The sequence below is a fragment of the Garra rufa genome, chromosome 10, assembly GCF_049309525.1.
Source record: "Garra rufa chromosome 10, GarRuf1.0, whole genome shotgun sequence".
NCBI classification, from domain to species: Eukaryota; Metazoa; Chordata; class Actinopteri; order Cypriniformes; family Cyprinidae; genus Garra; species Garra rufa.
The window spans coordinates 32,640,390-32,664,156 of record NC_133370.1 but is presented as its reverse complement, the minus strand read 5'-3'; the positions used below and the strand labels follow the sequence as shown (position 1 = coordinate 32,664,156).

At 37.4% G+C, this 23,767-nt stretch overlaps 2 protein-coding genes across 2 annotated transcripts; both read right to left on the bottom strand.

Annotated features, from left to right (window-relative positions):
* Positions 1 to 24: 24 nt before the first annotated feature.
* Positions 25 to 3,599, bottom strand: LOC141344872 (probable G-protein coupled receptor 148). Its single transcript, XM_073849768.1, has 2 exons — positions 2,691 to 3,599; positions 25 to 2,545 (listed from the first exon to the last, which is right to left on the bottom strand). Exons 1-2 carry the CDS (start codon positions 2,737 to 2,739, stop codon positions 1,506 to 1,508), a joined length of 1,089 nt encoding a protein of 362 aa, XP_073705869.1. The 5' UTR covers positions 2,740 to 3,599; the 3' UTR covers positions 25 to 1,505.
* Positions 3,600 to 3,771: 172 nt separating this feature from the next.
* On the bottom strand, positions 3,772 to 8,140 carry fbxo36b (F-box protein 36b). The gene is made up of 4 exons (XM_073849837.1): positions 7,588 to 8,140; positions 6,839 to 6,947; positions 6,521 to 6,693; positions 3,772 to 4,669 (listed from the first exon to the last, which is right to left on the bottom strand). Exons 1-4 carry the CDS (start codon positions 7,681 to 7,683, stop codon positions 4,511 to 4,513), a joined length of 537 nt encoding a protein of 178 aa, XP_073705938.1. The 5' UTR covers positions 7,684 to 8,140; the 3' UTR covers positions 3,772 to 4,510.
* Between the last annotated feature and the right edge of the window lie 15,627 nt (positions 8,141 to 23,767).

Sequence of the window (23,767 nt, the reverse complement as noted above, 5' to 3'; positions counted from 1 at the left end):
ATTAAAAATAAAAAACTGAAAACTGAGACACTCGAAATTTAGCTCAGGAGCATTCATATTGCTTCTAGATGTTACTACACTTTGAGTGGAGTTAAACTGTGGCAAATTCATTTGAATGAGTATGATTTAAAAAGGTACACACCTCTTAGAAAAGGTCTAACAGCTGAAAATGCATATCAGAGCAAAAACCAAGTCCTGAGGTCAAGATAACTGCCTGTAGAGCTCAGTGACAGACTTGCATTAAGGCAATGATCTAGGGAAGAGTTCAGAAAAAAATCTGCTGCATTGAAGGTTCACAGAAACATGTAGCCTCCATTATCCATAATGGAAGACGACTGGAACAACTAGGACTCTAGAAAATGTCTGCCAGCCCCCATCCAAGCTGACAGAGGTTGAGAGGTGAAACGGTGAGGCAAAGAATGGCAGATAATTGCCAAATGCAGATGTGCAAAGCTTGTCACATCATACCCAAAAAGACTTGAGGCTGTAAAGGTGCTTCAACTATGTACTGAGTTAAGGGTATAAATACTTATGCAATGTACTTATTTCAGTGTTTTATTTTTAAAAATTTTGTAAAATTTGCTAATCTGGTTTTTGCTTTGTCATTATTATGATGTATGGAGTGTAAATTGATGTGGGGAAAAACTAATTTAAAGCAGTTTAACATAATGCTGCAACAAAACAAAATGTGAAAAAAATGAAGGGGTATGAATACTTTAGCAAGGCACTGTACATTCATCTGGTCCGGGTGAAAAAAACTAACATTCTTTTAGCGGCATTCAGTGAACATTTCACATCGAATATGCATGAAATGCACACGAAATGCGCATAGCGGTACATATTTCACGTCTTGTGAAAACGTTCTCACAGGTATGCTTTCATCATAAGATCAGGCTCATTTGAATAGGTGTGATTGTAGACTAGGAATTAAATGCCCACTGCTATGATTGGCTAATAGTTGTGTATGTTTGACAGCCTACATCCTTCACAGATATTAAAAACACATAAATACTCAGTATATATCAAACAATCACAAAGAAATAGCACTCACACTTACGTGGTGCGACATTACTGTCGGCACATCATCGTCTTTTAGTTTAAATCCTGCTCAAATTGTGACTTGTTTGTAAACGAATCCACATTAAAATAAAGTGAACAAAAGAGCAAGTACTTACTGACACATAATCGTTTGTCGCTATTGTCATTTACCTACTACATGTGCGAATCGGTGGGCAGGGATAAACGGGCAGTGATGTAGAAGCAGGCGTTGATTTTCTTCTGCAGAGGCGGTGTTTAGCCACAGTATTACATAATAAATTGGCACATTCCACAATTTGTTGTTTTGGCAGATCGCCAATACAATTCAATATAAGAAATTTTTAGACTAAGAAGAATGTTTTCTTAGTACAATAACCTCTAAAATTTCAAAAGATCAAGGGAATTTTGATTTCTCAGTTCATCACCCCACTGTTGTGACTATCCACCTCATTCCACTTGTTTCAAACTTACACGGTTAACTCGGTGAAGTCTGACCTCTCATTCTCACCATCTGTGGTAATGGCAGATGGGGTGCTGGTGGCCATACTGGTGGAGGCGTTAGTCTCAGTACTGGCTGCGGTCTCCGCACTGGTTATTGTTCCATTGCTGACGCTATCCATGCTCCCAATATGACCAGAGCTGCTAGAGGTTCCGCAGAAGGATGGCCGAAATTGTGGCATCTCCTTGTAGAGCTCTTTGCAGCGCAGACCGAAAACCACAGGGCTCAGGGACTGTGCAAAACTGAAGAGAATGAAAATCGGCACTGCTACAGGGAGCGCCTCCTGATGCCGGGTGATGATGATGAGAGAGGGAACAATGTGCAGGCTCATCTGGAGGCTGTGGATGAGAATGGTGCGCCGACCTTTACTGTTCGATCGTGTGAAATGGCCGGCACGTCTGCCTTCCAGGTACATTGCCACGTAGCTTAGGATAATAAGCAGCACCAGCAATAACAGCAATGCTAAAGCACTGGCGATGCATGCAATGCCCTCCAAAGCTGTGGAACACTCAGTGTCCAGCCCTACCACGTAGTCCCATGGAAATCGCACACAGGCTAAGACGGTGAACACTACAGGGTTGAGCAGGGCGAGAAAGCAAGCTACCAATGCGACCCAGTGGTACAAACGCTGGACCAGAATGGGGTAGCGGAGTGGCATGCAAATGGCCAAACAAGTGCTGATGGACATTAGTGTGAGGGTGATCATCAAACCTCGTGCCATCACAATCTGCAGGTCGAAGAGGATCCAACAGGTGATTCGAGGCATTGGCCAACGTAGGCTGCGGAGACCGTGTACAACTGCGCCCATTATGTTGAACCCAGTCACACAGATGCAGTGCTGACATAATAGGACATAGCGAGCATTCTGACGCAGCTCATGGTTGTGCCGCACTGTCGTTATGATGAGGCAGGTGAAGAGACCAGTGATAGTGAAAGCTCCAAAGTGGACAAATGCTTTTACGGTCTCCAAAATCCTATTGTTATCAGCTAGATTGGTGCTTGTTAATCCTGAGAAAATGAAAAAAGGCAAAAAACTATGTTACATGGAGACTGCAAACATAAAAATTCAACAGCAACAATGAGTCTACAGAATCATACAGAATCAATTTTTCAACAACATATAGCAGTGTGATAAAACTAGAAGTCCACTTACCTTTTTCAAGCACAAAAGCCAAATCCATCCGATCACTGGAGTTGGTCATTTTTGATCTGTCACTTGTTACTGGAGCTTGATTAAAAAAAACATATTTAATCTCTGAATCACCTGCTTCCTCTGCTTGTTTGGAGCCAAAATGACAAGTTTTGCCTTTCAGTATCCTTCCCTGTGGTCTTTGTCATGCTTATTCACAGATGCAGATCGTCTGAGTGATTCTCACCTGCAGCCACAGCTTCTAGTCACAGCTTCTCAGGTTTCTAACATCCCCCACGCATTATCTTTTCCTGTGTTGTGACACAATGCCATGCAACTGTAATCTACTGAGCATAGGAGGGGTTTGTTTTAACCATATGTTCATAAATAACTTAAGTCTTATTATCTCAAGCATACCTCATTTTAAATTATCAGGGAGAGCTGAGGTGATAATTTGGTGATAACGTCTCTAATGGCTGCGAATGTTTGAGATATGATTGGTTTTGACAGGTTTAACGACTGCTAATGATAATTATGAATTGCCGTGGTTACCTGTTAATGGTTCAAAGGAATCCAGCAACAGGTGAAGTGTGAAAATAATTAGATTGGAAATTGTTTTTTCTTTGGAAACTTGGCTAAATAGAACGTTTTTTATTAACTAAATTTTGTTTACTAAATACAGTTGAAGTCGAATATTAACATACACCTTGCAGAAATTATTTTACCAAAATAAAATAAATCATATAAAATGCATGTTATTTTTTATTTAGTATTCACCTGAATAAGATATTTCACATAAAAGGCATTTACATATAGTCCACAAGAGAAAATAATAGTAGAATTTATAAAAATGACCCCATTCAAAAGCTTTTTTTAGTGATAGTCGTTTATGAGTCCCTTGTTTTTCCTGAACAGTTAAAACTGCCTGCTGCTCCAGAAAAGTCCTTTAGGTCCCACAAATTCTGTGTTTTTTCAGCATTTTTGTGTATTTGAACCCTTTCCAAGAATGACTGTATGATTTTAAGGTCCATCTTTTCACACTGAGGACAACTGAGGGACTCATATGCAACTATTTCAGAAAGTTCAAACACTCACTGATGCTCCAGAAAGAAAAACGCTGCATTAAGAGCCAAGGGTAAAAACCTTTGAACAGAATTAAGATTTTGTTTATGTGAGTTTTTACTTTTATGTGAAATATCTTATAAAGGTAACTACTAAATAAAAAATTGCTTGCATTTTGTATGATCCCTCTTATTTTGGTAAAATAATTAACATTTTTCAGATTCTGCAAGGTTTATGTAAATTTTTGACTACAACTGTAATTATATAAAATATACTGTAGAATATATTGTAGCATTACATTCTAGAATATTTCAAAGAACAAAATTATTGCATAACATAACATAACATAACATTTAAAAGGTTAATATTCACAAAAAATGGCATCTGCACAGGACAATCCTGTTTAAACTGTGAGATTTACATAGAGAAGTAGAGAAAACACATATATGAACATCTATCAATCTTTGGATATGTATTCAAATAACCCTAAAGAGTGGAATAATTATGCCGGAAAATTAGTTACTATGAGTTTGCTTTAGAAGTTGTGAAAGGCAGCGTAAATATATGTATAATCACCTAGAACTGGTTCGTTGTGTTGAAAAACCTTTTAGATTTGTGCAAATCTAACAGCCAAACCGTACAAAAAAGTCTGTGCACACTATTTGCAAGAGTGAATTTTCAAAGTTAAGTCTTATTCAGACTTAAAAAAAGGCTTTGTAAACAGTCTTTAATCATTTACTCCAAAGGTACTGAAGAGGAACTTGGCTCGCTTTTGTAGCTTTTTATTTCTTCCGCCGACTAATCTGCCTCTGCAGCTGCAGCTTGTTGGTGAAGAAAATTGTCCTCCAGCCAACCTCCTCAGCTAAAGCCTCCACTGTTGGTGTCACAGTGTCACAATGCTTCCTCACTGTCTGCTCCCAGAACTCCTCAGAATTACAAAGCTGTAGTTAACGGACAACATAGACATCATTTTGAGGTAAACGTGTTCAAAATACTTTTTGGAAAGTTATTCCATAACATTTAGTTTTTATATACAGTCAAGCCCAAAATTATTCACACTCTTGGCAAATTCTGACTTAAAGTTACTTTTATTCAACCAGCAATTTTTTTTATTTATTAGAAATGACACAGACGTCTCCCAGAAGATAAGACGATGTACAAGAAGCATCATTGTGGAAAAAATGATTTTGATGATACATTTGAACAAAAAGTGGCATGTCCAAAATTATTCATACCCTTCTCAATAATCAATAGAAAAGCCTTTATCGGCTAGTACAGCATTCAAACGCTTCCTGTAATTGCTGACCAGCTTTTTGCATGTCTCCACTGGTATTTTTGCCCATTCATCTTTAGCGATGAGCTCCAACTCTTTCAGATTGGAGGGTCTCCTTGCCATCACCCTGATCTTTAGCTCCCTCCACAGATTCTCAATTGGATTTAAGTCAGGACACTGGCAGGGCCACTGCAAAACATTAATGTTTTTGTCTGCTAACCTTTTCTTCACGACTTTTGCTGTGTGTTTTGGATCGTTGTCGTGCTGAAATGTCCACTGGTCCAGATGAGCATTTGCAAAGGCCAAGCGGGCTTTTGTGTGCCTTATCTGGAGAAGTGGTGTCCTCCTTGGTCTGCGTCCGTTGAACCCAGCGGTGTGCAGTGTCCGTTGGACAGTCAGCATTGAGATGTTGCCACCAGCAGAGCCCAGATTCATCAGGATGGCCTTGGTGGTGATCCTTGGATTCTTTTTTTACCTCTCTCACTATCCTCCTGGCCAGCACAGGTGTCACTTTTGGCTTCCGACCACGTCCTCTGAGATTTTTCACAGTGCAGAACGTCTTGTATTTTTTAATAATACTTTGCACTGTAGCCACTGGAACTTCAAAACATTTAGATATGGTCTAATAGCCCTTTCCTGACTTGTGAGCAGCCACAATGCACAGCCGCAGGTCCTCAGTGAGCTCCTTTGTCTTAGTCATGACTGTCCACAAACCAACAGCAGAGAGCTTCTGTTTTTCACCTGCTGAGTTGATTAAAACAGCTGTTCCCAATGAATCATGGTAATTAGGATGCTTTAGAACAGCTTTGACTATTTGTGACCCTGGACCACAAAACCAGTCATAAGGTTAAATTTTACAAAACTGAGATACATCATATTAAAGCTCAATAAATAAGCTTTCTATTGATGTATGGTTTGTTAGGATAGGACAATATTTGGCTGAGATGCATCTATTTGAAAATCTGGAATCTGAGGGTGCAAAAAAATCAAAATACTGAAAAAATCACCTTTAAAGTTGTCCAAATTAAGTTCTTAACAATGCATATTACTAATCAAAAATTACATTTTGATAGGTTTACAGTAGGAATTTTACAAAAAATCTTTATGGAACATGATCTTTACTTAATTTCCTACTGATTTTTGACATAAAAGAAAAATCAATAATTTTGACCCATACTATGTATTTTTGGCTATTGCTACAAATATACCCCAGCGACTTAAGACTGGTTTTGTGGTCCAGGGTCACATTTGGAATGGTATAGAACTTTGTATTGTCCCATAGACTGTGACAGTTTGCAAAGGGTATGAATAATTTTGGGCATGCCACTTTTTGTTCAAATGTAAATAAAAGCTGAGAAATATTTTTTTCCACAACGATGCCTCTTGTACATCGTCTTATTATCTTTTATCTTTAAAAACTGTAAAAATGTGTTGCTTGAGCTATTTAATTTCAAATAAAAGCCATTTGGTTTTGTCAAACAACACTTTAAAACCGCAAAGAGATTACAATAGGCCTTACCTCTCTAAACTTACGGCAGGTTCGTGAAACTGCTGAAATGTCTTCAAGGTCCAGATGTGCCATGATGTTCAAAAGTAAAGCATTGGGGAGACGGACAATGTAATCATAGAGGCCCTGGCATAAATTTTTGGCGTACTGCAAGATGTTAGGACCAAACACCATGGCCACTTGATCTGGAAGAGACAGATCAGATTTGCAGTTTACATTAGGAGACATTACACACTTTATTTGAAATGTAGCTTAAAAACATAAAGTACATACAAGTCTGGAATATTAATAAGCAGAATAATACATGCCAATACTGACTGAATAACTTACTTTGCAGACGACTGTCATCTAAAAAGTCTTCATGTGTTTCTCTCAGTTGTCCTGGTGGTGTGTTCCTGCAGTCTGATCTCAAAGAGATCTTCCACCAGCTCCAAATTACCTAGAGTGAAGGATGTTTGCAATTATGATCAATTATAGCCTACAATAAAGATGAGGCAAAAAACAACAACAGGGTGATTCTATAATTGCAGTAAGTAAGTAATTATTTTTTCTCTGCTTTTTTCAAATGGTTATATTTTTATAGACTTTAATAATGTGTTACTCACTGTTATGAATTACAAGATGTTAAAGTCCATAACAATATAATCATTTCTGTAAAACTTGTAATAGCTGAAAATCATGATTTCTTCTTGTCCGGATTAGTTAGTGCATTTTTCCATCATATATAATTCCATAATATATATTTATTTATGTAGTTTACGTAAAATATTACATTTCGAAATTTACGATGTAGTTTAATAATTATAGTGGGATAATAAAAGCTAGTTTAATTAAGGTCTACAGCCAAAATTCTACAATCCAGGACCTGATGAAAACACAAATGTGTTAACCTCAGTCTCTTTAATCTAATTCTCAAAATTAGCAACCAATTTGGTAACATTTGTGACTAACGTTACAGCTTAGCATGGCGTTTGGAGGGTCTAGAAGTGAAGAGATAAACAAACGGCAATATTTTGGTCAAAAAGCTGCCGCAAGAGTAGCCTAACTTGTGTTAACAATGTAAAAAAAACTCGACAAACCTCAGATTTTGTTATTGCAAAGTGGAAATAGTCCTTCAAAGGTGCAGGACCTTGTCCACTGATCTCAAACAGAGTTTCTCCCAGTAAGCTCGCCATTCCCGGATACCGTTGACGCGTTACCAGGACAACAGAGATTCACTTCACCTCCTTAGCCACAGCCTGCGTCATCATCGACATATTAGGTGTGTTCGAGCTCATGCTGCGCTGCGCATATCGCAAGCCGTTTTAGCATTTAAACCTTTGTTCAGACTATCCATAACTATATTTGCAGATATCTCTAATTGTATTTTGACGAGTGATAATTATAATTTGACTAGTCAGAATGACAATTAGAGATATCTGCAAATATAATTGCACTAGTAAGAAATCGGATTTAAGATATCTGTAAACATATTTTGACTAGTCAAAACTCAATTTAAGATATCTGTAATGGTGTTATAGATATCTTTAAAAGACGCGTCATATATCCGCAAAGGTAATTAGAGATATCTCTAATTCCGTTTCGACTAGTCCCAAATATATTTGAAGATATCTGCATTGTATTTACTCCTAGTCGAATCTCCTGTTGCGTGACGTGAAACTACATTTCCTCAGCACCGCCCACAGTCAGTGTTGCCAGATTGGGCGGGTTTCCGTCCAATTTGGCTTCTTTTGATCGGCTTAGACCGGAGAATAAGGCATTGGGCGGATAGACAAAATTTGGGCTGCTTTAAAAAAAAAAGCCCAATCAGCCGCTTTTTACTTCGCTTTTATCATTAGTCATGTTATTTTAATATGTTCGAGCTCAAAGTATCACAGTAATATAATGTGTAGTGCAGTCATCAACTCATTTTTGCTTAGCGCAACCCTAACTGGTTTAGTTTAACAGAGACCTGTCAATCAATTTACGTCTTTGAGATGTGATGACTTGTGAGTAACGGGGTTTTGACGCTATAACGGGCAAGATTTTGAATATGCAGCTCATTTATTCATTTTAAGTAATTGCGATGGCAAAGTGGCCTAAATATAAGTTACACGATAAAAAGTCTAAGTGACTCAAATCTCACATCGTGGATTATACGGTGAGAGATGAATAGAAGACTTATAAATATAATTGTAACTGAAATAAGAAAACAATTTAATGAACAGTTAATAAAAAAAATAAAAAAACTGAATATGGGAATGATGAGTCAGAAGATCTTTTACACCGTCCAGACTACTCTGGTAAACTTGGCATTGGCTGCTGGACTAAACAACAGTTTATGTTCTGCATATTTTGCATTATGTTCTGAAATGTGTACTTCATGAAATACATGCTCTGTCTGAAGATAAGGCACAAGACAAGGTTTAGCACATTATTGTTGGTAATTGTTCTTATTATTTTATTTTTTCTGTTCGATTATCATACAGTATACATCAATGAATAACGCATTTTTGGCTGTCGTGGGTGTGTGCATGAACGTAAATGCCAGCTACATAACATTTGTTTCTAATCACTTTATTGTGCACTTTTTGCACAGAAATTTGCATATTTTTACTGTGGACATTGGAAATGATGCATGTGTTTTTCCAAGGGTTAAAGTCATCGGTTAATTGACCATATGCACGGAATACTTCATTGTTCAGTCAAGCCAGCTAAGTCATTTCAGGTCAACTGTACTGTACCGTAATATGAGCGTACTTTGGTCGTTTTCTCTACATAATACATTCACAATCGAAGAAAAGTGTTGTTTATCTAAGAGGACTAAACGTCCATGTATACCGTTTCAAGAATGACAAATGCCAGTTTAAAAAAATTCGCGAGTAAATCGGCTAAATATGCGCGAGTCATTGCTATAATTGACAGTAATAACCGGACAAACATCTGACAAGCTGATGTCGAAAAAAAGAGCTTAAATGATTCAGATTAAATACAGAGTAACAAAACTACAGCAACAGCAGTGTTGGTTAAATGTAGGCTATTTATTAGATTTTACAGTTCAAGATAAAACTTAAAAGATAAAAAGATTACTAAAAAGATTACATTTTTAAAAGATTCAATTTTATAAAGTATTTCACATTCCTATTGATTCTTATTGAGTGCATTATTTAATTATTATCCCATAAATATTTAACATATTTGTAGTGAACTATATTAGTATTTAAATAATTCACCCGTATAGGCTGTTTGTGTGTGAGCTTAATGATTTTCTGCACTTGCTATACTATATACTTAAGGGTGGTAAAAGTAATACAATTTATTATACTAGTAATTTTATAATAAATCGAAAAGCAAGACGTCTTGAAAATAGAGGGAGTTTGAAAGGCAGCTGCATAATAAATAATCCTCTGCTGCCATCTATTGGTTATATGCGGTAATTCCATATTATTTTAGCCAAAAAAAGACGTTTTCTGTGAAAAGTCATTTTTTTCCGATGCGGTTTTTATGAATGAAAAGTGAGTCCTTGGAGTACATTTTATTTCACAGCTGTAGAGTTAGAAAATAATAAAAGATTTTAAAAATTTGTTCATGACTATGAAGGCAAGTTAGTGTTTATCAAAAATATGATTAAGATGTCCTTGAAGAGAAATATCGCTAGCTAGCTAACGTTAGCATAAACACATTATGATGGTGTTTAGCTGTCAGCATTTAAATGTACAACTATGCAGATAGGGAGAGTACGGGATTGCCAGGCTCCGCATTTAAATTATTTAGCTATTTAAATTATGTTGTTAAATGAAATGAAACTGAATTTTCATGCCGCTTACATTGTTTATAATGTTGCAATTATATTTTTTCTCAGTTTCTGATAAGAACGAGGCAGTAGATGAGTCTCACGAGTGTACACCTAAAATATAACACGTATAAAATGAGCTTCAGCTGAAGTTTACGAGCTGGCTTATCTTAATGCGGAAGTTCTAAAGAACGCTCCGTGCATAAGGTCAATTTCCACTTTGAAAAGATTTTTGGACATTGTAAGCATATTTTTTTGTAAGCATATACTGTTTTGATCCATATTCCTGTGAACTTGATTTATCTTTATTTTATTTTGTCATTACTCTTTTTTTAAAGAGATAAAAATGGTCCTTATCAACCTTGACATGGCAATACAATTCTATCACATTATTTTGGTGAGCTTTTGGGCTGGAAATCGTCAACCCGATCTGGCAACACTGCTTAAAGATTAAGGCGGGGCTTAGCAAAGGGGTGGTTTGAGTACACAATTAAGATATCTATAAAATAATTTTGACTAGTCAGAATGTTAATTATAGATATCTACATTCAAATTCTTCCTAGTCACAAAGCTGAATGCGGATATCTCCAAAGAAAGATCCTCCTTGTCGAAAATCTGATTGAGATATCCAGAATTAAATTGCAGATATCTTTAAATAAGTTTTGACTAGAAAGAATTCCAATTCAAGATATCTCTAATCAAGTTTTGCCTAGTCAAAAATCCAATTCAAGATATCTACAACTGTAATTCGACTAGTAGTAAATTATTTACAGATATCTACAAATGTATTTGTGGATATCCTTAAAAATGACGAATTAAAGATATCTCCAATTGAATTACGACTAGTAAAAAAACAGTTAGAGATATCTTGAATTATAATTTGTACTAGTGGCAACTCAATTAGAGATATCTCTAATTTCATTGTCACTAGTAAAAATGTAATTAGAGATATCTCTAATTAAAGTTCTGCCTAGTGAAAATTCATTTATAGATATCTTTAATTACAATTTCTACTAGTCAAAACTCATTTGTAGATATCTGAAAATATTTTCCAATGGAAGTTAATGGAACAATATGACTAGTCATAAAAGCATTAGAGATATCTCTAATGGATATTACGACTAGTCAAATTAACATTGTAGATATCTTCAATGCATATTATGACTAGTCACAATAACATTGTAGATATCTTGATTGCAATTATGACGAGTCAAAATTGCAGGATAGATATCTGGAATTGGAATTATGACTAGTCAAAACAGAATTATGACTAGTAAGGAAAAGTGTATTTTATGCTAACACGGCTTGCCATACTGCGCAGACCGATCTGCGAGATTAGCCGAAAGCAGTCGGGGACAGGCCCGGATTGGCTAATCGGGAGGACCGGGAGAATTCCCGGTGGGCCGGTCCGTTTTTTTGGCCGCGAGGGCCGGTGTCCCTAGCTGCCTGCACTCACAGCAGTCGCCAGGGGCGGACTGTCCATCGGGAGAATTTTTGGCCGGCTACCCTCCAATTTTTATTATTATTATTTAATATTGTTGTTGTTATTGTTTTTGTTGCCGGCCTAATGTACTAAAGTGGTTATTTCAGAATTAGCCATTCAATAATAAAACTCTAATAAATCATAAATCGGTTAGTTTTAACTGGCACGCGTTTCATCTCGCGCGCGCTCCGCGCATCCGCGCGTCCGCCAAAACGACGCGAGACTGAAGTAGAAGTGCCCAGGTGGAGCAGAGAGACAAATCTGTCCTGTTTAGGACCTAAAGTGCAGGTCAGTTACATCTGTAAACAGACTATTGTAGTTTTGTCTTCGTTTACTTAAGTATTGAACTGCTAACAAATGTTAATCTATAAAAAATATCGTTTTAAAACAGGTTTAGGGAGCTACCCTTATTAAAAATTAACTGTGGTTTTACAAAACATGTTTACTATAGTTATACAATGGTTTTGCTACACTATAGTTTCACCATGGTATAAAATTGTGATTATACTAATGGGAATCAATCCTAAAAAAAAAAAAAAAAAACATGGTTACAATGTTTACCATAGGCTCAATAATATCATGGTTAATTTTCCTTTGGGCCAAACATGACCCATGATAATGCAAAACATGTTTAGTTTTAAGATTTTTAAATAAAGATATATTCAAGATGTAGCTAATTTTTGTTTTAATTTTAACATTACGACAATAAATAACACATGGTCCTAATGTAGTGGCCCTCTTTTTTTCTGTTGCCCTTTTCTCTATCAAATGTTTTAGTACTAATAATAAATTATATATAATTTTGAAATCTTAGAAGCTAAAGAACCATCCTGGTGGCTGTCTCCTCCCCCTTAGCAGCAATGTCAAGTGTCATTTTACAAAATCACAACTTTTTACAATCTTGACAAAAACATGTCTTTAAAAAGGTCTCAGTATTTCTGCAATAATCTGCTGATTGTCTTCTTTAAAAAAGACCAACCTTAGATCTGTACTGTATAGGTGGTTGTAAAGGTGGAGATGTGTTTATGACAAAAGTGACAGATACAAGAAAATTAGTTTAAAAAGTAAACACACATGAGAGACAGAGAGATTTAAAGAGATTAAAAGGCAAATTGGAAGTTCAAGAGATAATTATTTTACCCAGTTGATTTCAACTTTTCTTTATGTGATGATGAAAAATATTGTTGTCCAGGGTTTCAAATTTTGGTGTGGGATGGCCTGGATAAGTGTGAGATTTCCCGGCCTGAAATTTTGTCCCAGTCCACCCCTGGTTAACGTCAAGCTAGTTAGGAGCAGTGCAAAACAACGATGTCTGCAAATCATCGTTCATGTTTATGTATCAAACTTTTTCTTGTACGGTTGCTCTTCAGCAGCAGCAGCCTCTAGTCCAGTTTGCTGCTAACAGTGAAGAGCCAGGCCCCGTAACGTTACCAAGCACCAGTCATGAGCCCAACACACTAGAATGGGCAGGTAGGACAGTGCAATACTTGTTCTATTCTTTATTTGTGTTTAAGGACTGGATATCTGTGAACAATTTTGCACAGAATATATATTCAGATATTGCAGAGAAGGACATTGTGATGTTTAAAAGAATAGTGTTGGAGATTTACCCTTTAATGTTCTCATTTATGAAAAATATTTGAACTTATAAAGCAGCTGTTTACTTGAAAAAGACATGATAGTGTCATTAGAAAGTTTAATACATTTTATTTTAATCTTTATTTTATACATATAGCTTAATATATATTTGTATTTATTTGATATTTTTTCATTTCAAGGCTTGGATATTTATGAGCACTAATTCTAACAGAAAATAGATACTGATACTGTTAAACATTACATTGTGTTAACTGTTCAAATAAATCTTCACTGTGAAGCAACAATTAGGCTACTGTATTTGCACTGAATTGGAAATGACGTCATTTTAATATAGTCAGTCGTGAACTAAAGTGGGCCGGTCTAAGGCTTGAAACTCCAGGGCTGAAAAGGAGTCCCACTCCGGCCCTGGTCGGGGAGGAACTGAAAACGGAGCTGTCAAGTCGGACAAGTTGGAGATCTCGTTGCTCCCTCAAACATGGCAGATCACGTGGCGTTTGCCTACTTTATTGCAGATGAATTGGAAGCTATAGAAATACCTTTTTTGTTGGAAGAAATGCAGCACATGCAAGTGAAGCAGCAACTACAGATTTCAGCATCAATCAGTGTTGACCACATTACATTAAATGTCTGTGACATTTTAGTTATTCCATAAAAAATATTACTTAAATATGCAGCTGAATACTATAAGTGGTCTGTATGAAAAAAGTACAATAATAAACTTATGCACACATCCAATATAAAGAATTTAAGGGGAAAAAAATACTGCAGTCAAAAGAATGTAAACTATTTACGAAATGGCATAAAAATTGATTTGTTATGCACGAAACACGCATGATCATCGTCATGTGGTGAATGTGGCCAATCATGAGAAGCTGTGACGTCATCACAGCCTGGCGCAGTCCCTTCTGAAATGTTGCGCTGGCTGAGCAAGCCGGCTGTTCTCGAAACGCTCTCGCGTTACTTTGATGCCACACGTGAATGTCACGTGGCGTCGGCGCCGGTTCAAGTCGGACAAAATTTCTAACCGGCATGCACTACTTCAAGTCAGCCGCCGATCGGTCTGCGCAGCGCTGCATGAAGTCGAACGCACCTAATGCCTCTAACCACAGGTCACGTACGAAAAATAACGCCCCGTTTAAGCCATTCCACTCCACTGAAGGGGTGGAGCGGAAAATGAAAATAAATACGGCCTTTTAAAATTTAAATGCAGCGATTTCATTCCGTCAACCACTTAGAACACACCAAGAGCTAAATTCAGGTGCTTGAGAGTAGTTTTATTTAAAGCGGAGAGGGCTGCCTTCAGCCAGTGTTTTCTGTGGTACTGACATGAGAGTCAAGGCTCCGAGCTCTCGGTCTGCGAACTACATCACCGAGCCTCTTTTAAAAGCATTTAAATAAAAACACTCCAGCGACTGTACGCAATGTAAACATAATATCATTTTAAAGAGCTATATTAAGCGCATATGAGCTGCTTTATATGGTTTACGGATGAGCTTCAGGGCTGGCGTTTCTTCGTCCGTGTTCACAAAACGACATATTTTAAAGGCATTTAAAAAAATAAAAACACTCCAGCGACTGAACAGTAATAGTAGATTAGTGTATTGAAAACGTTAAAATGCTTGCTTATTTGTGCTGCATTTTTGTGGAAACGAATAAGCTAGTAAAGCCTGTTTCATATGGTCTCATCGTTTGAACCACGTTAGTTCAACAAAGTACGGCTGTTGTTAAAGACCTCACCAACTAATAACTTATGCTATTTAACGGGTTAGAGTTCTCAAAAAATGCAACTGTATTGAACATAGCACCTAATCACTCATTTCATATTTTTTTGTTCCCTGTCATTTCGCTGTATTTTATGTTTGATTTAGCACAGGTGCCCTCTTACGTCATACTCCGAAAGTCCCCTTAGGCATTTGTGCGCATACGCACTACTCATAAATGGTGCTTTATAGAGGACGCACAAAAATACTGAATAAAATCATTTATATTTAGGTTAAACGTAGGTTATAGCTTCTACTGCATGTTAGCTTGCAAATTATGCCCAAGAACATAATTTATTAAGCCATATGTCTTGCTAACAAGAAACAATGCCTCTAACCACAGGTCACTTACGAAAAATAACGCCCCATTCCACTCCACTGAAGGGGTGGAGCGGAAAATGAAAATAAATACGGCCTTTTAAAATTTAAATGCTCCAGCGATTTCATTCCGTCAACCCCTTAGAACACACCAAGAGCTAAATTCAGGTGCTTGCGAGTAGTTTTATTTAAAGCGGAGAGGGCTGCCTTCAGCCAGTGTTTTCTGTTGTACTGACATGAGAGTCAAGGCTCCGAGCTCTCGGTCTGCGAACTACATCACCGAGCCTCTTTTAAAAGCATTTAAATAAAAACACTCCAGCGACTGTACGCAATGTAAACATAATATCATTTTAAAGAGCTATATTAAGCGCATATGAGCTGCTTTATATGGTTTACGGATGAGCTTCAGGGCTGGCGTTTCTTCGTCCGTGTTCACAAAACGACATATTTTAAAGGCATTTAAAAAAATAAAAACACTCCAGCGACTGAACAGTAATAGTAGATTAGTGTATTGAAAACGTTAAAATGCTTGCTTATTTGTGCTGCATTTTTGTGGAAACGAATAAGCTAGTAAAGCCTGTTTCATATGGTCTCATCGTTTGAACCACGTTAGTTCAACAAAGTACGGCTGTTGTTAAAGACCTCACCAACTAATAACTTATGCTATTTAACGGGTTAGAGTTCTCAAAAAATGCAACTGTATTGAACATAGCACCTAATCACTCATTTCATATTTTTTTGTTCCCTGTCATTTCGCTGTATTTTATGTTTGATTTAGCACAGGTGCCCTCTTACGTCATACTCCGAAAGTCCCCTTAGGCATTTGTGCGCATGCGCACTACTCATAAATGGTGCTTTATAGAGGACGCACAAAAATACTGAATAAAATCATTTATATTTAGGTTAAACGTAGGTTATAGCTTCTACTGCATGTTAGCTTGCAAATTATGCCCAAGAACATAATTTATTAAGCCATATGTCTTGCTAACAAGAAACAATGCCTCTAACCACAGGTCACGTACGAAAAATAACGCCCCATTCCACTCCACTGAAGGGGTGGAGCGGAAAATGAAAATAAATACGGCCTTTTAAAATTTAAATGCTCCAGCGATTTCATTCCGTCAACCCCTTAGAACACACCAAGAGCTAAATTCAGGTGCTTGCGAGTAGTTTTATTTAAAGCGGAGAGGGCTGCCTTCAGCCAGTGTTTTCTGTTGTACTGACATGAGAGTCAAGGCTCCGAGCTCTCGGTCTGCGAACTACATCACCGAGCCTCTTTTAAAAGCATTTAAATAAAAACACTCCAGCGACTGTACGCAATGTAAACATAATATCATTTTAAAGAGCTATATTAAGCGCATATGAGCTGCTTTATATGGTTTACGGATGAGCTTCAGGGCTGGCGTTTCTTCGTCCGTGTTCACAAAACGACATATTTTAAAGGCATTTAAAAAAATAAAAACACTCCAGCGACTGAACAGTAATAGTAGATTAGTGTATTGAAAACGTTAAAATGCTTGCTTATTTGTGCTGCATTTTTGTGGAAACGAATAAGCTAGTAAAGCCTGTTTCATATGGTCTCATCGTTTGAACCACGTTAGTTCAACAAAGTACGGCTGTTGTTAAAGACCTCACCAACTAATAACTTATGCTATTTAACGGGTTAGAGTTCTCAAAAAATGCAACTGTATTGAACATAGCACCTAATCACTCATTTCATATTTTTTTGTTCCCTGTCATTTCGCTGTATTTTATGTTTGATTTAGCACAGGTGCCCTCTTACGTCATACTCCGAAAGTCCCCTTAGGCATTTGTGCGCATGCGCACTACTCATAAATGGTGCTTTATAGAGGACGCACAAAAATACTGAATAAAATCATTTATATTTAGGTTAAACGTAGGTTATAGCTTCTACTGCATGTTAGCTTGCAAATTATGCCCAAGAACATAATTTATTAAGCCATATGTCTTGCTAACAAGAAACAATGCCTCTAACCACAGGTCACGTATGAAAAATAACGCCCCATTCCACTCCACTGAAGGGGTGGAGCGGAAAATGAAAATAAATACGGCCTTTTAAAATTTAAATGCTCCAGCGATTTCATTCCGTCAACCCCTTAGAACACACCAAGAGCTAAATTCAGGTGCTTGCGAGTAGTTTTATTTAAAGCGGAGAGGGCTGCCTTCAGCCAGTGTTTTCTGTTGTACTGACATGAGAGTCAAGGCTCCGAGCTCTCGGTCTGCGAACTACATCACCGAGCCTCTTTTAAAAGCATTTAAATAAAAACACTCCAGCGACTGTACGCAATGTAAACATAATATCATTTTAAAGAGCTATATTAAGCGCATATGAGCTGCTTTATATGGTTTACGGATGAGCTTCAGGGCTGGCGTTTCTTCGTCCGTGTTCACAAAACGACATATTTTAAAGGCATTTAAAAAAATAAAAACACTCCAGCGACTGAACAGTAATAGTAGATTAGTGTATTGAAAACGTTAAAATGCTTGCTTATTTGTGCTGCATTTTTGTGGAAACGAATAAGCTAGTAAAGCCTGTTTCATATGGTCTCATCGTTTGAACCACGTTAGTTCAACAAAGTACGGCTGTTGTTAAAGACCTCACCAACTAATAACTTATGCTATTTAACGGGTTAGAGTTCTCAAAAAATGCAACTGTATTGAACATAGCACCTAATCACTCATTTCATATTTTTTTGTTCCCTGTCATTTCGCTGTATTTTATGTTTGATTTAGCACAGGTGCCCTCTTACGTCATACTCCGAAAGTCCCCTTAGGCATTTGTGCGCATGCGCACTACTCATAAATGGTGCTTTATAGAGGACGCACAAAAATACTGAATAAAATCATTTATATTTAGGTTAAACGTAGGTTATAGCTTCTACTGCATGTTAGCTTGCAAATTATGCCCAAGAACATAATTTATTAAGCCATATGTCTTGCTAACAAGAAACAATGCCTCTAACCACAGGTCACGTACGAAAAATAACGCCCCATTCCACTCCACTGAAGGGGTGGAGCGGAAAATGAAAATAAATACGGCCTTTTAAAATTTAAATGCTCCAGCGATTTCATTCCGTCAACCCCTTAGAACACACCAAGAGCTAAATTCAGGTGCTTGCGAGTAGTTTTATTTAAAGCGGAGAGGGCTGCCTTCAGCCAGTGTTTTCTGTTGTACTGACATGAGAGTCAAGGCTCCGAGCTCTCGGTCTGCGAACTACATCACCGAGCCTCTTTTAAAAGCATTTAAATAAAAACACTCCAGCGACTGTACGCAATGTAAACATAATATCATTTTAAAGAGCTATATTAAGCGCATATGAGCTGCTTTATATACGGATGAGCTTCAGGGCTGGCGTTTCTTCGTCCGTGTTCACAAAACGACATATTTTAAAGGCATTTAAAAAATAAAAACACTCCAGCGACTGAACAGTAATAGTAGATTAGTGTATTGAAAACGTTAAAATGCTTGCCTATTTGTGCTGCATTTTTGTGGAAACGAATAAGCTAGTAAAGCCTGTTTCATATGGTCTCATCGTTTGAACCACGTTAGTTCAACAAAGTACGGCTGTTGTTAAAGACCTCACCAACTAATAACTTATGCTATTTAACGGATTAGAGTTCTCAAAAAATGCAACTGTATTGAACATAGCACCTAATCACTCATTTCATATTTTTTTGTTCCCTGTCATTTCGCTGTATTTTATGTTTGATTTAGCACAGGTGCCCTCTTACGTCATACTCCGAAAGTCCCCTTAGGCATTTGTGCGCATGCGCACTACTCATAAATGGTGCTTTATAGAGGACGCACAAAAATACTGAATAAAATCATTTATATTTAGGTTAAACGTAGGTTATAGCTTCTACTGCATGTTAGCTTGCAAATTATGCCCAAGAACATAATTTATTAAGCCATATGTCTTGCTAACAAGAAACAATGCCTCTAACCACAGGTGCTTGCGAGTAGTTTTATTTAAAGCGGAGAGGGCTGCCTTCAGCCAGTGTTTTCTGTTGTACTGACATGAGAGTCAAGGCTCCGAGCTCTCGGTCTGCGAACTACATCACCGAGCCTCTTTTAAAAGCATTTAAATAAAAACACTCCAGCGACTGTACGCAATGTAAACATAATATCATTTTAAAGAGCTATATTAAGCGCATATGAGCTGCTTTATATGGTTTACGGATGAGCTTCAGGGCTGGCGTTTCTTCGTCCGTGTTCACAAAACGACATATTTTAAAGGCATTTAAAAAAATAAAAACACTCCAGCGACTGAACAGTAATAGTAGATTAGTGTATTGAAAACGTTAAAATGCTTGCTTATTTGTGCTGCATTTTTGTGGAAACGAATAAGCTAGTAAAGCCTGTTTCATATGGTCTCATCGTTTGAACCACGTTAGTTCAACAAAGTACGGCTGTTGTTAAAGACCTCACCAACTAATAACTTATGCTATTTAACGGGTTAGAGTTCTCAAAAAATGCAACTGTATTGAACATAGCACCTAATCACTCATTTCATATTTTTTTGTTCCCTGTCATTTCGCTGTATTTTATGTTTGATTTAGCACAGGTGCCCTCTTACGTCATACTCCGAAAGTCCCCTTAGGCATTTGTGCGCATGCGCACTACTCATAAATGGTGCTTTATAGAGGACGCACAAAAATACTGAATAAAATCATTTATATTTAGGTTAAACGTAGGTTATAGCTTCTACTGCATGTTAGCTTGCAAATTATGCCCAAGAACATAATTTATTAAGCCATATGTCTTGCTAACAAGAAACAATGCCTCTAACCACAGGTCACTTACGAAAAATAACGCCCCATTCCACTCCACTGAAGGGGTGGAGCGGAAAATGAAAATAAATACGGCCTTTTAAAATTTAAATGCTCCAGCGATTTCATTCCGTCAACCCCTTAGAACACACCAAGAGCTAAATTCAGGTGCTTGCGAGTAGTTTTATTTAAAGCGGAGAGGGCTGCCTTCAGCCAGTGTTTTCTGTTGTACTGACATGAGAGTCAAGGCTCCGAGCTCTCGGTCTGCGAACTACATCACCGAGCCTCTTTTAAAAGCATTTAAATAAAAACACTCCAGCGACTGTACGCAATGTAAACATAATATCATTTTAAAGAGCTATATTAAGCGCATATGAGCTGCTTTATATGGTTTACGGATGAGCTTCAGGGCTGGCGTTTCTTCGTCCGTGTTCACAAAACGACATATTTTAAAGGCATTTAAAAAAATAAAAACACTCCAGCGACTGAACAGTAATAGTAGATTAGTGTATTGAAAACGTTAAAATGCTTGCTTATTTGTGCTGCATTTTTGTGGAAACGAATAAGCTAGTAAAGCCTGTTTCATATGGTCTCATCGTTTGAACCACGTTAGTTCAACAAAGTACGGCTGTTGTTAAAGACCTCACCAACTAATAACTTATGCTATTTAACGGGTTAGAGTTCTCAAAAAATGCAACTGTATTGAACATAGCACCTAATCACTCATTTCATATTTTTTTGTTCCCTGTCATTTCGCTGTATTTTATGTTTGATTTAGCACAGGTGCCCTCTTACGTCATACTCCGAAAGTCCCCTTAGGCATTTGTGCGCATGCGCACTACTCATAAATGGTGCTTTATAGAGGACGCACAAAAATACTGAATAAAATCATTTATATTTAGGTTAAACGTAGGTTATAGCTTCTACTGCATGTTAGCTTGCAAATTATGCCCAAGAACATAATTTATTAAGCCATATGTCTTGCTAACAAGAAACAATGCCTCTAACCACAGGTCACGTACGAAAAATAACGCCCCATTCCACTCCACTGAAGGGGTGGAGCGGAAAATGAAAATAAATACGGCCTTTTAAAATTTAAATGCTCCAGCGATTTCATTCCGTCAACCCCTTAGAACACACCAAGAGCTAAATTCAGGTGCTTGCGAGTAGTTTTATTTAAAGCGGAGAGGGCTGCCTTCAGCCAGTGTTTTCTGTTGTACTGACATGAGAGTCAAGGCTCCGAGCTCTCGGTCTGCGAACTACATCACCGAGCCTCTTTTAAAAGCATTTAAATAAAAACACTCCAGCGACTGTACGCAATGTAAACATAATATCATTTTAAAGAGCTATATTAAGCGCATATGAGCTGCTTTATATGGTTTACGGATGAGCTTCAGGGCTGGCGTTTCTTCGTCCGTGTTCACAAAACGACATATTTTAAAGGCATTTAAAAAAATAAAAACACTCCAGCGACTGAACAGTAATAGTAGATTAGTGTATTGAAAACGTTAAAATGCTTGCTTATTTGTGCTGCATTTTTGTGGAAACGAATAAGCTAGTAAAGCCTGTTTCATATGGTCTCATCGTTTGAACCACGTTAGTTCAACAAAGTACGGCTGTTGTTAAAGACCTCACCAACTAATAACTTATGCTATTTAACGGGTTAGAGTTCTCAAAAAATGCAACTGTATTGAACATAGCACCTAATCACTCATTTCATATTTTTTTGTTCCCTGTCATTTCGCTGTATTTTATGTTTGATTTAGCACAGGTGCCCTCTTACGTCATACTCCGAAAGTCCCCTTAGGCATTTGTGCGCATGCGCACTACTCATAAATGGTGCTTTATAGAGGACGCACAAAAATACTGAATAAAATCATTTATATTTAGGTTAAACGTAGGTTATAGCTTCTACTGCATGTTAGCTTGCAAATTATGCCCAAGAACATAATTTATTAAGCCATATGTCTTGCTAACAAGAAACAATGCCTCTAACCACAGGTCACGTACGAAAAATAACGCCCCATTCCACTCCACTGAAGGGGTGGAGCGGAAAATGAAAATAAATACGGCCTTTTAAAATTTAAATGCTCCAGCGATTTCATTCCGTCAACCCCTTAGAACACACCAAGAGCTAAATTCAGGTGCTTGCGAGTAGTTTTATTTAAAGCGGAGAGGGCTGCCTTCAGCCAGTGTTTTCTGTTGTACTGACATGAGAGTCAAGGCTCCGAGCTCTCGGTCTGCGAACTACATCACCGAGCCTCTTTTAAAAGCATTTAAATAAAAACACTCCAGCGACTGTACGCAATGTAAACATAATATCATTTTAAAGAGCTATATTAAGCGCATATGAGCTGCTTTATATGGTTTACGGATGAGCTTCAGGGCTGGCGTTTCTTCGTCCGTGTTCACAAAACGACATATTTTAAAGGCATTTAAAAAAATAAAAACACTCCAGCGACTGAACAGTAATAGTAGATTAGTGTATTGAAAACGTTAAAATGCTTGCTTATTTGTGCTGCATTTTTGTGGAAACGAATAAGCTAGTAAAGCCTGTTTCATATGGTCTCATCGTTTGAACCACGTTAGTTCAACAAAGTACGGCTGTTGTTAAAGACCTCACCAACTAATAACTTATGCTATTTAACGGGTTAGAGTTCTCAAAAAATGCAACTGTATTGAACATAGCACCTAATCACTCATTTCATATTTTTTTGTTCCCTGTCATTTCGCTGTATTTTATGTTTGATTTAGCACAGGTGCCCTCTTACGTCATACTCCGAAAGTCCCCTTAGGCATTTGTGCGCATGCGCACTACTCATAAATGGTGCTTTATAGAGGACGCACAAAAATACTGAATAAAATCATTTATATTTAGGTTAAACGTAGGTTATAGCTTCTACTGCATGTTAGCTTGCAAATTATGCCCAAGAACATAATTTATTAAGCCATATGTCTTGCTAACAAGAAACAATGCCTCTAACCACAGGTCACGTACGAAAAATAACGCCCCATTCCACTCCACTGAAGGGGTGGAGCGGAAAATGAAAATAAATACGGCCTTTTAAAATTTAAATGCTCCAGCGATTTCATTCCGTCAACCCCTTAGAACACACCAAGAGCTAAATTCAGGTGCTTGCGAGTAGTTTTATTTAAAGCGGAGAGGGCTGCCTTCAGCCAGTGTTTTCTGTTGTACTGACATGAGAGTCAAGGCTCCGAGCTCTCGGTCTGCGAACTACATCACCGAGCCTCTTTTAAAAGCATTTAAATAAAAACACTCCAGCGACTGTACGCAATGTAAACATAATATCATTTTAAAGAGCTATATTAAGCGCATATGAGCTGCTTTATATACGGATGAGCTTCAGGGCTGGCGTTTCTTCGTCCGTGTTCACAAAACGACATATTTTAAAGGCATTTAAAAAATAAAAACACTCCAGCGACTGAACAGTAATAGTAGATTAGTGTATTGAAAACGTTAAAATGCTTGCCTATTTGTGCTGCATTTTTGTGGAAACGAATAAGCTAGTAAAGCC

Bases quoted from the DNA above. Each gene is read 5' to 3' on its own strand.
- LOC141344872 (XM_073849768.1), bottom strand. From the start codon at position 2,739: ATGACCAACTCCAGTGATCGGATGGATTTGGCTTTTGTGCTTGAAAAA. The intron at 2,546-2,690 runs GTAAGTGGACTT...TCATTTTCTCAG, and splicing joins GGCTTTTGTGCTTGAAAAAG to GATTAACAAGCACCAATCTA.
- fbxo36b (XM_073849837.1), bottom strand. From the start codon at position 7,683: ATGGCGAGCTTACTGGGAGAAACTCTGTTTGAGATCAGTGGACAAGGT. The intron at 6,948-7,587 runs GTTTGTCGAGTT...CCTTCACTCTAG, and splicing joins TTGCAATAACAAAATCTGAG to GTAATTTGGAGCTGGTGGAA. The intron at 4,670-6,520 runs GTAAGGCCTATT...CGTTAACTACAG, and splicing joins CCTGCCGTAAGTTTAGAGAG to CTTTGTAATTCTGAGGAGTT.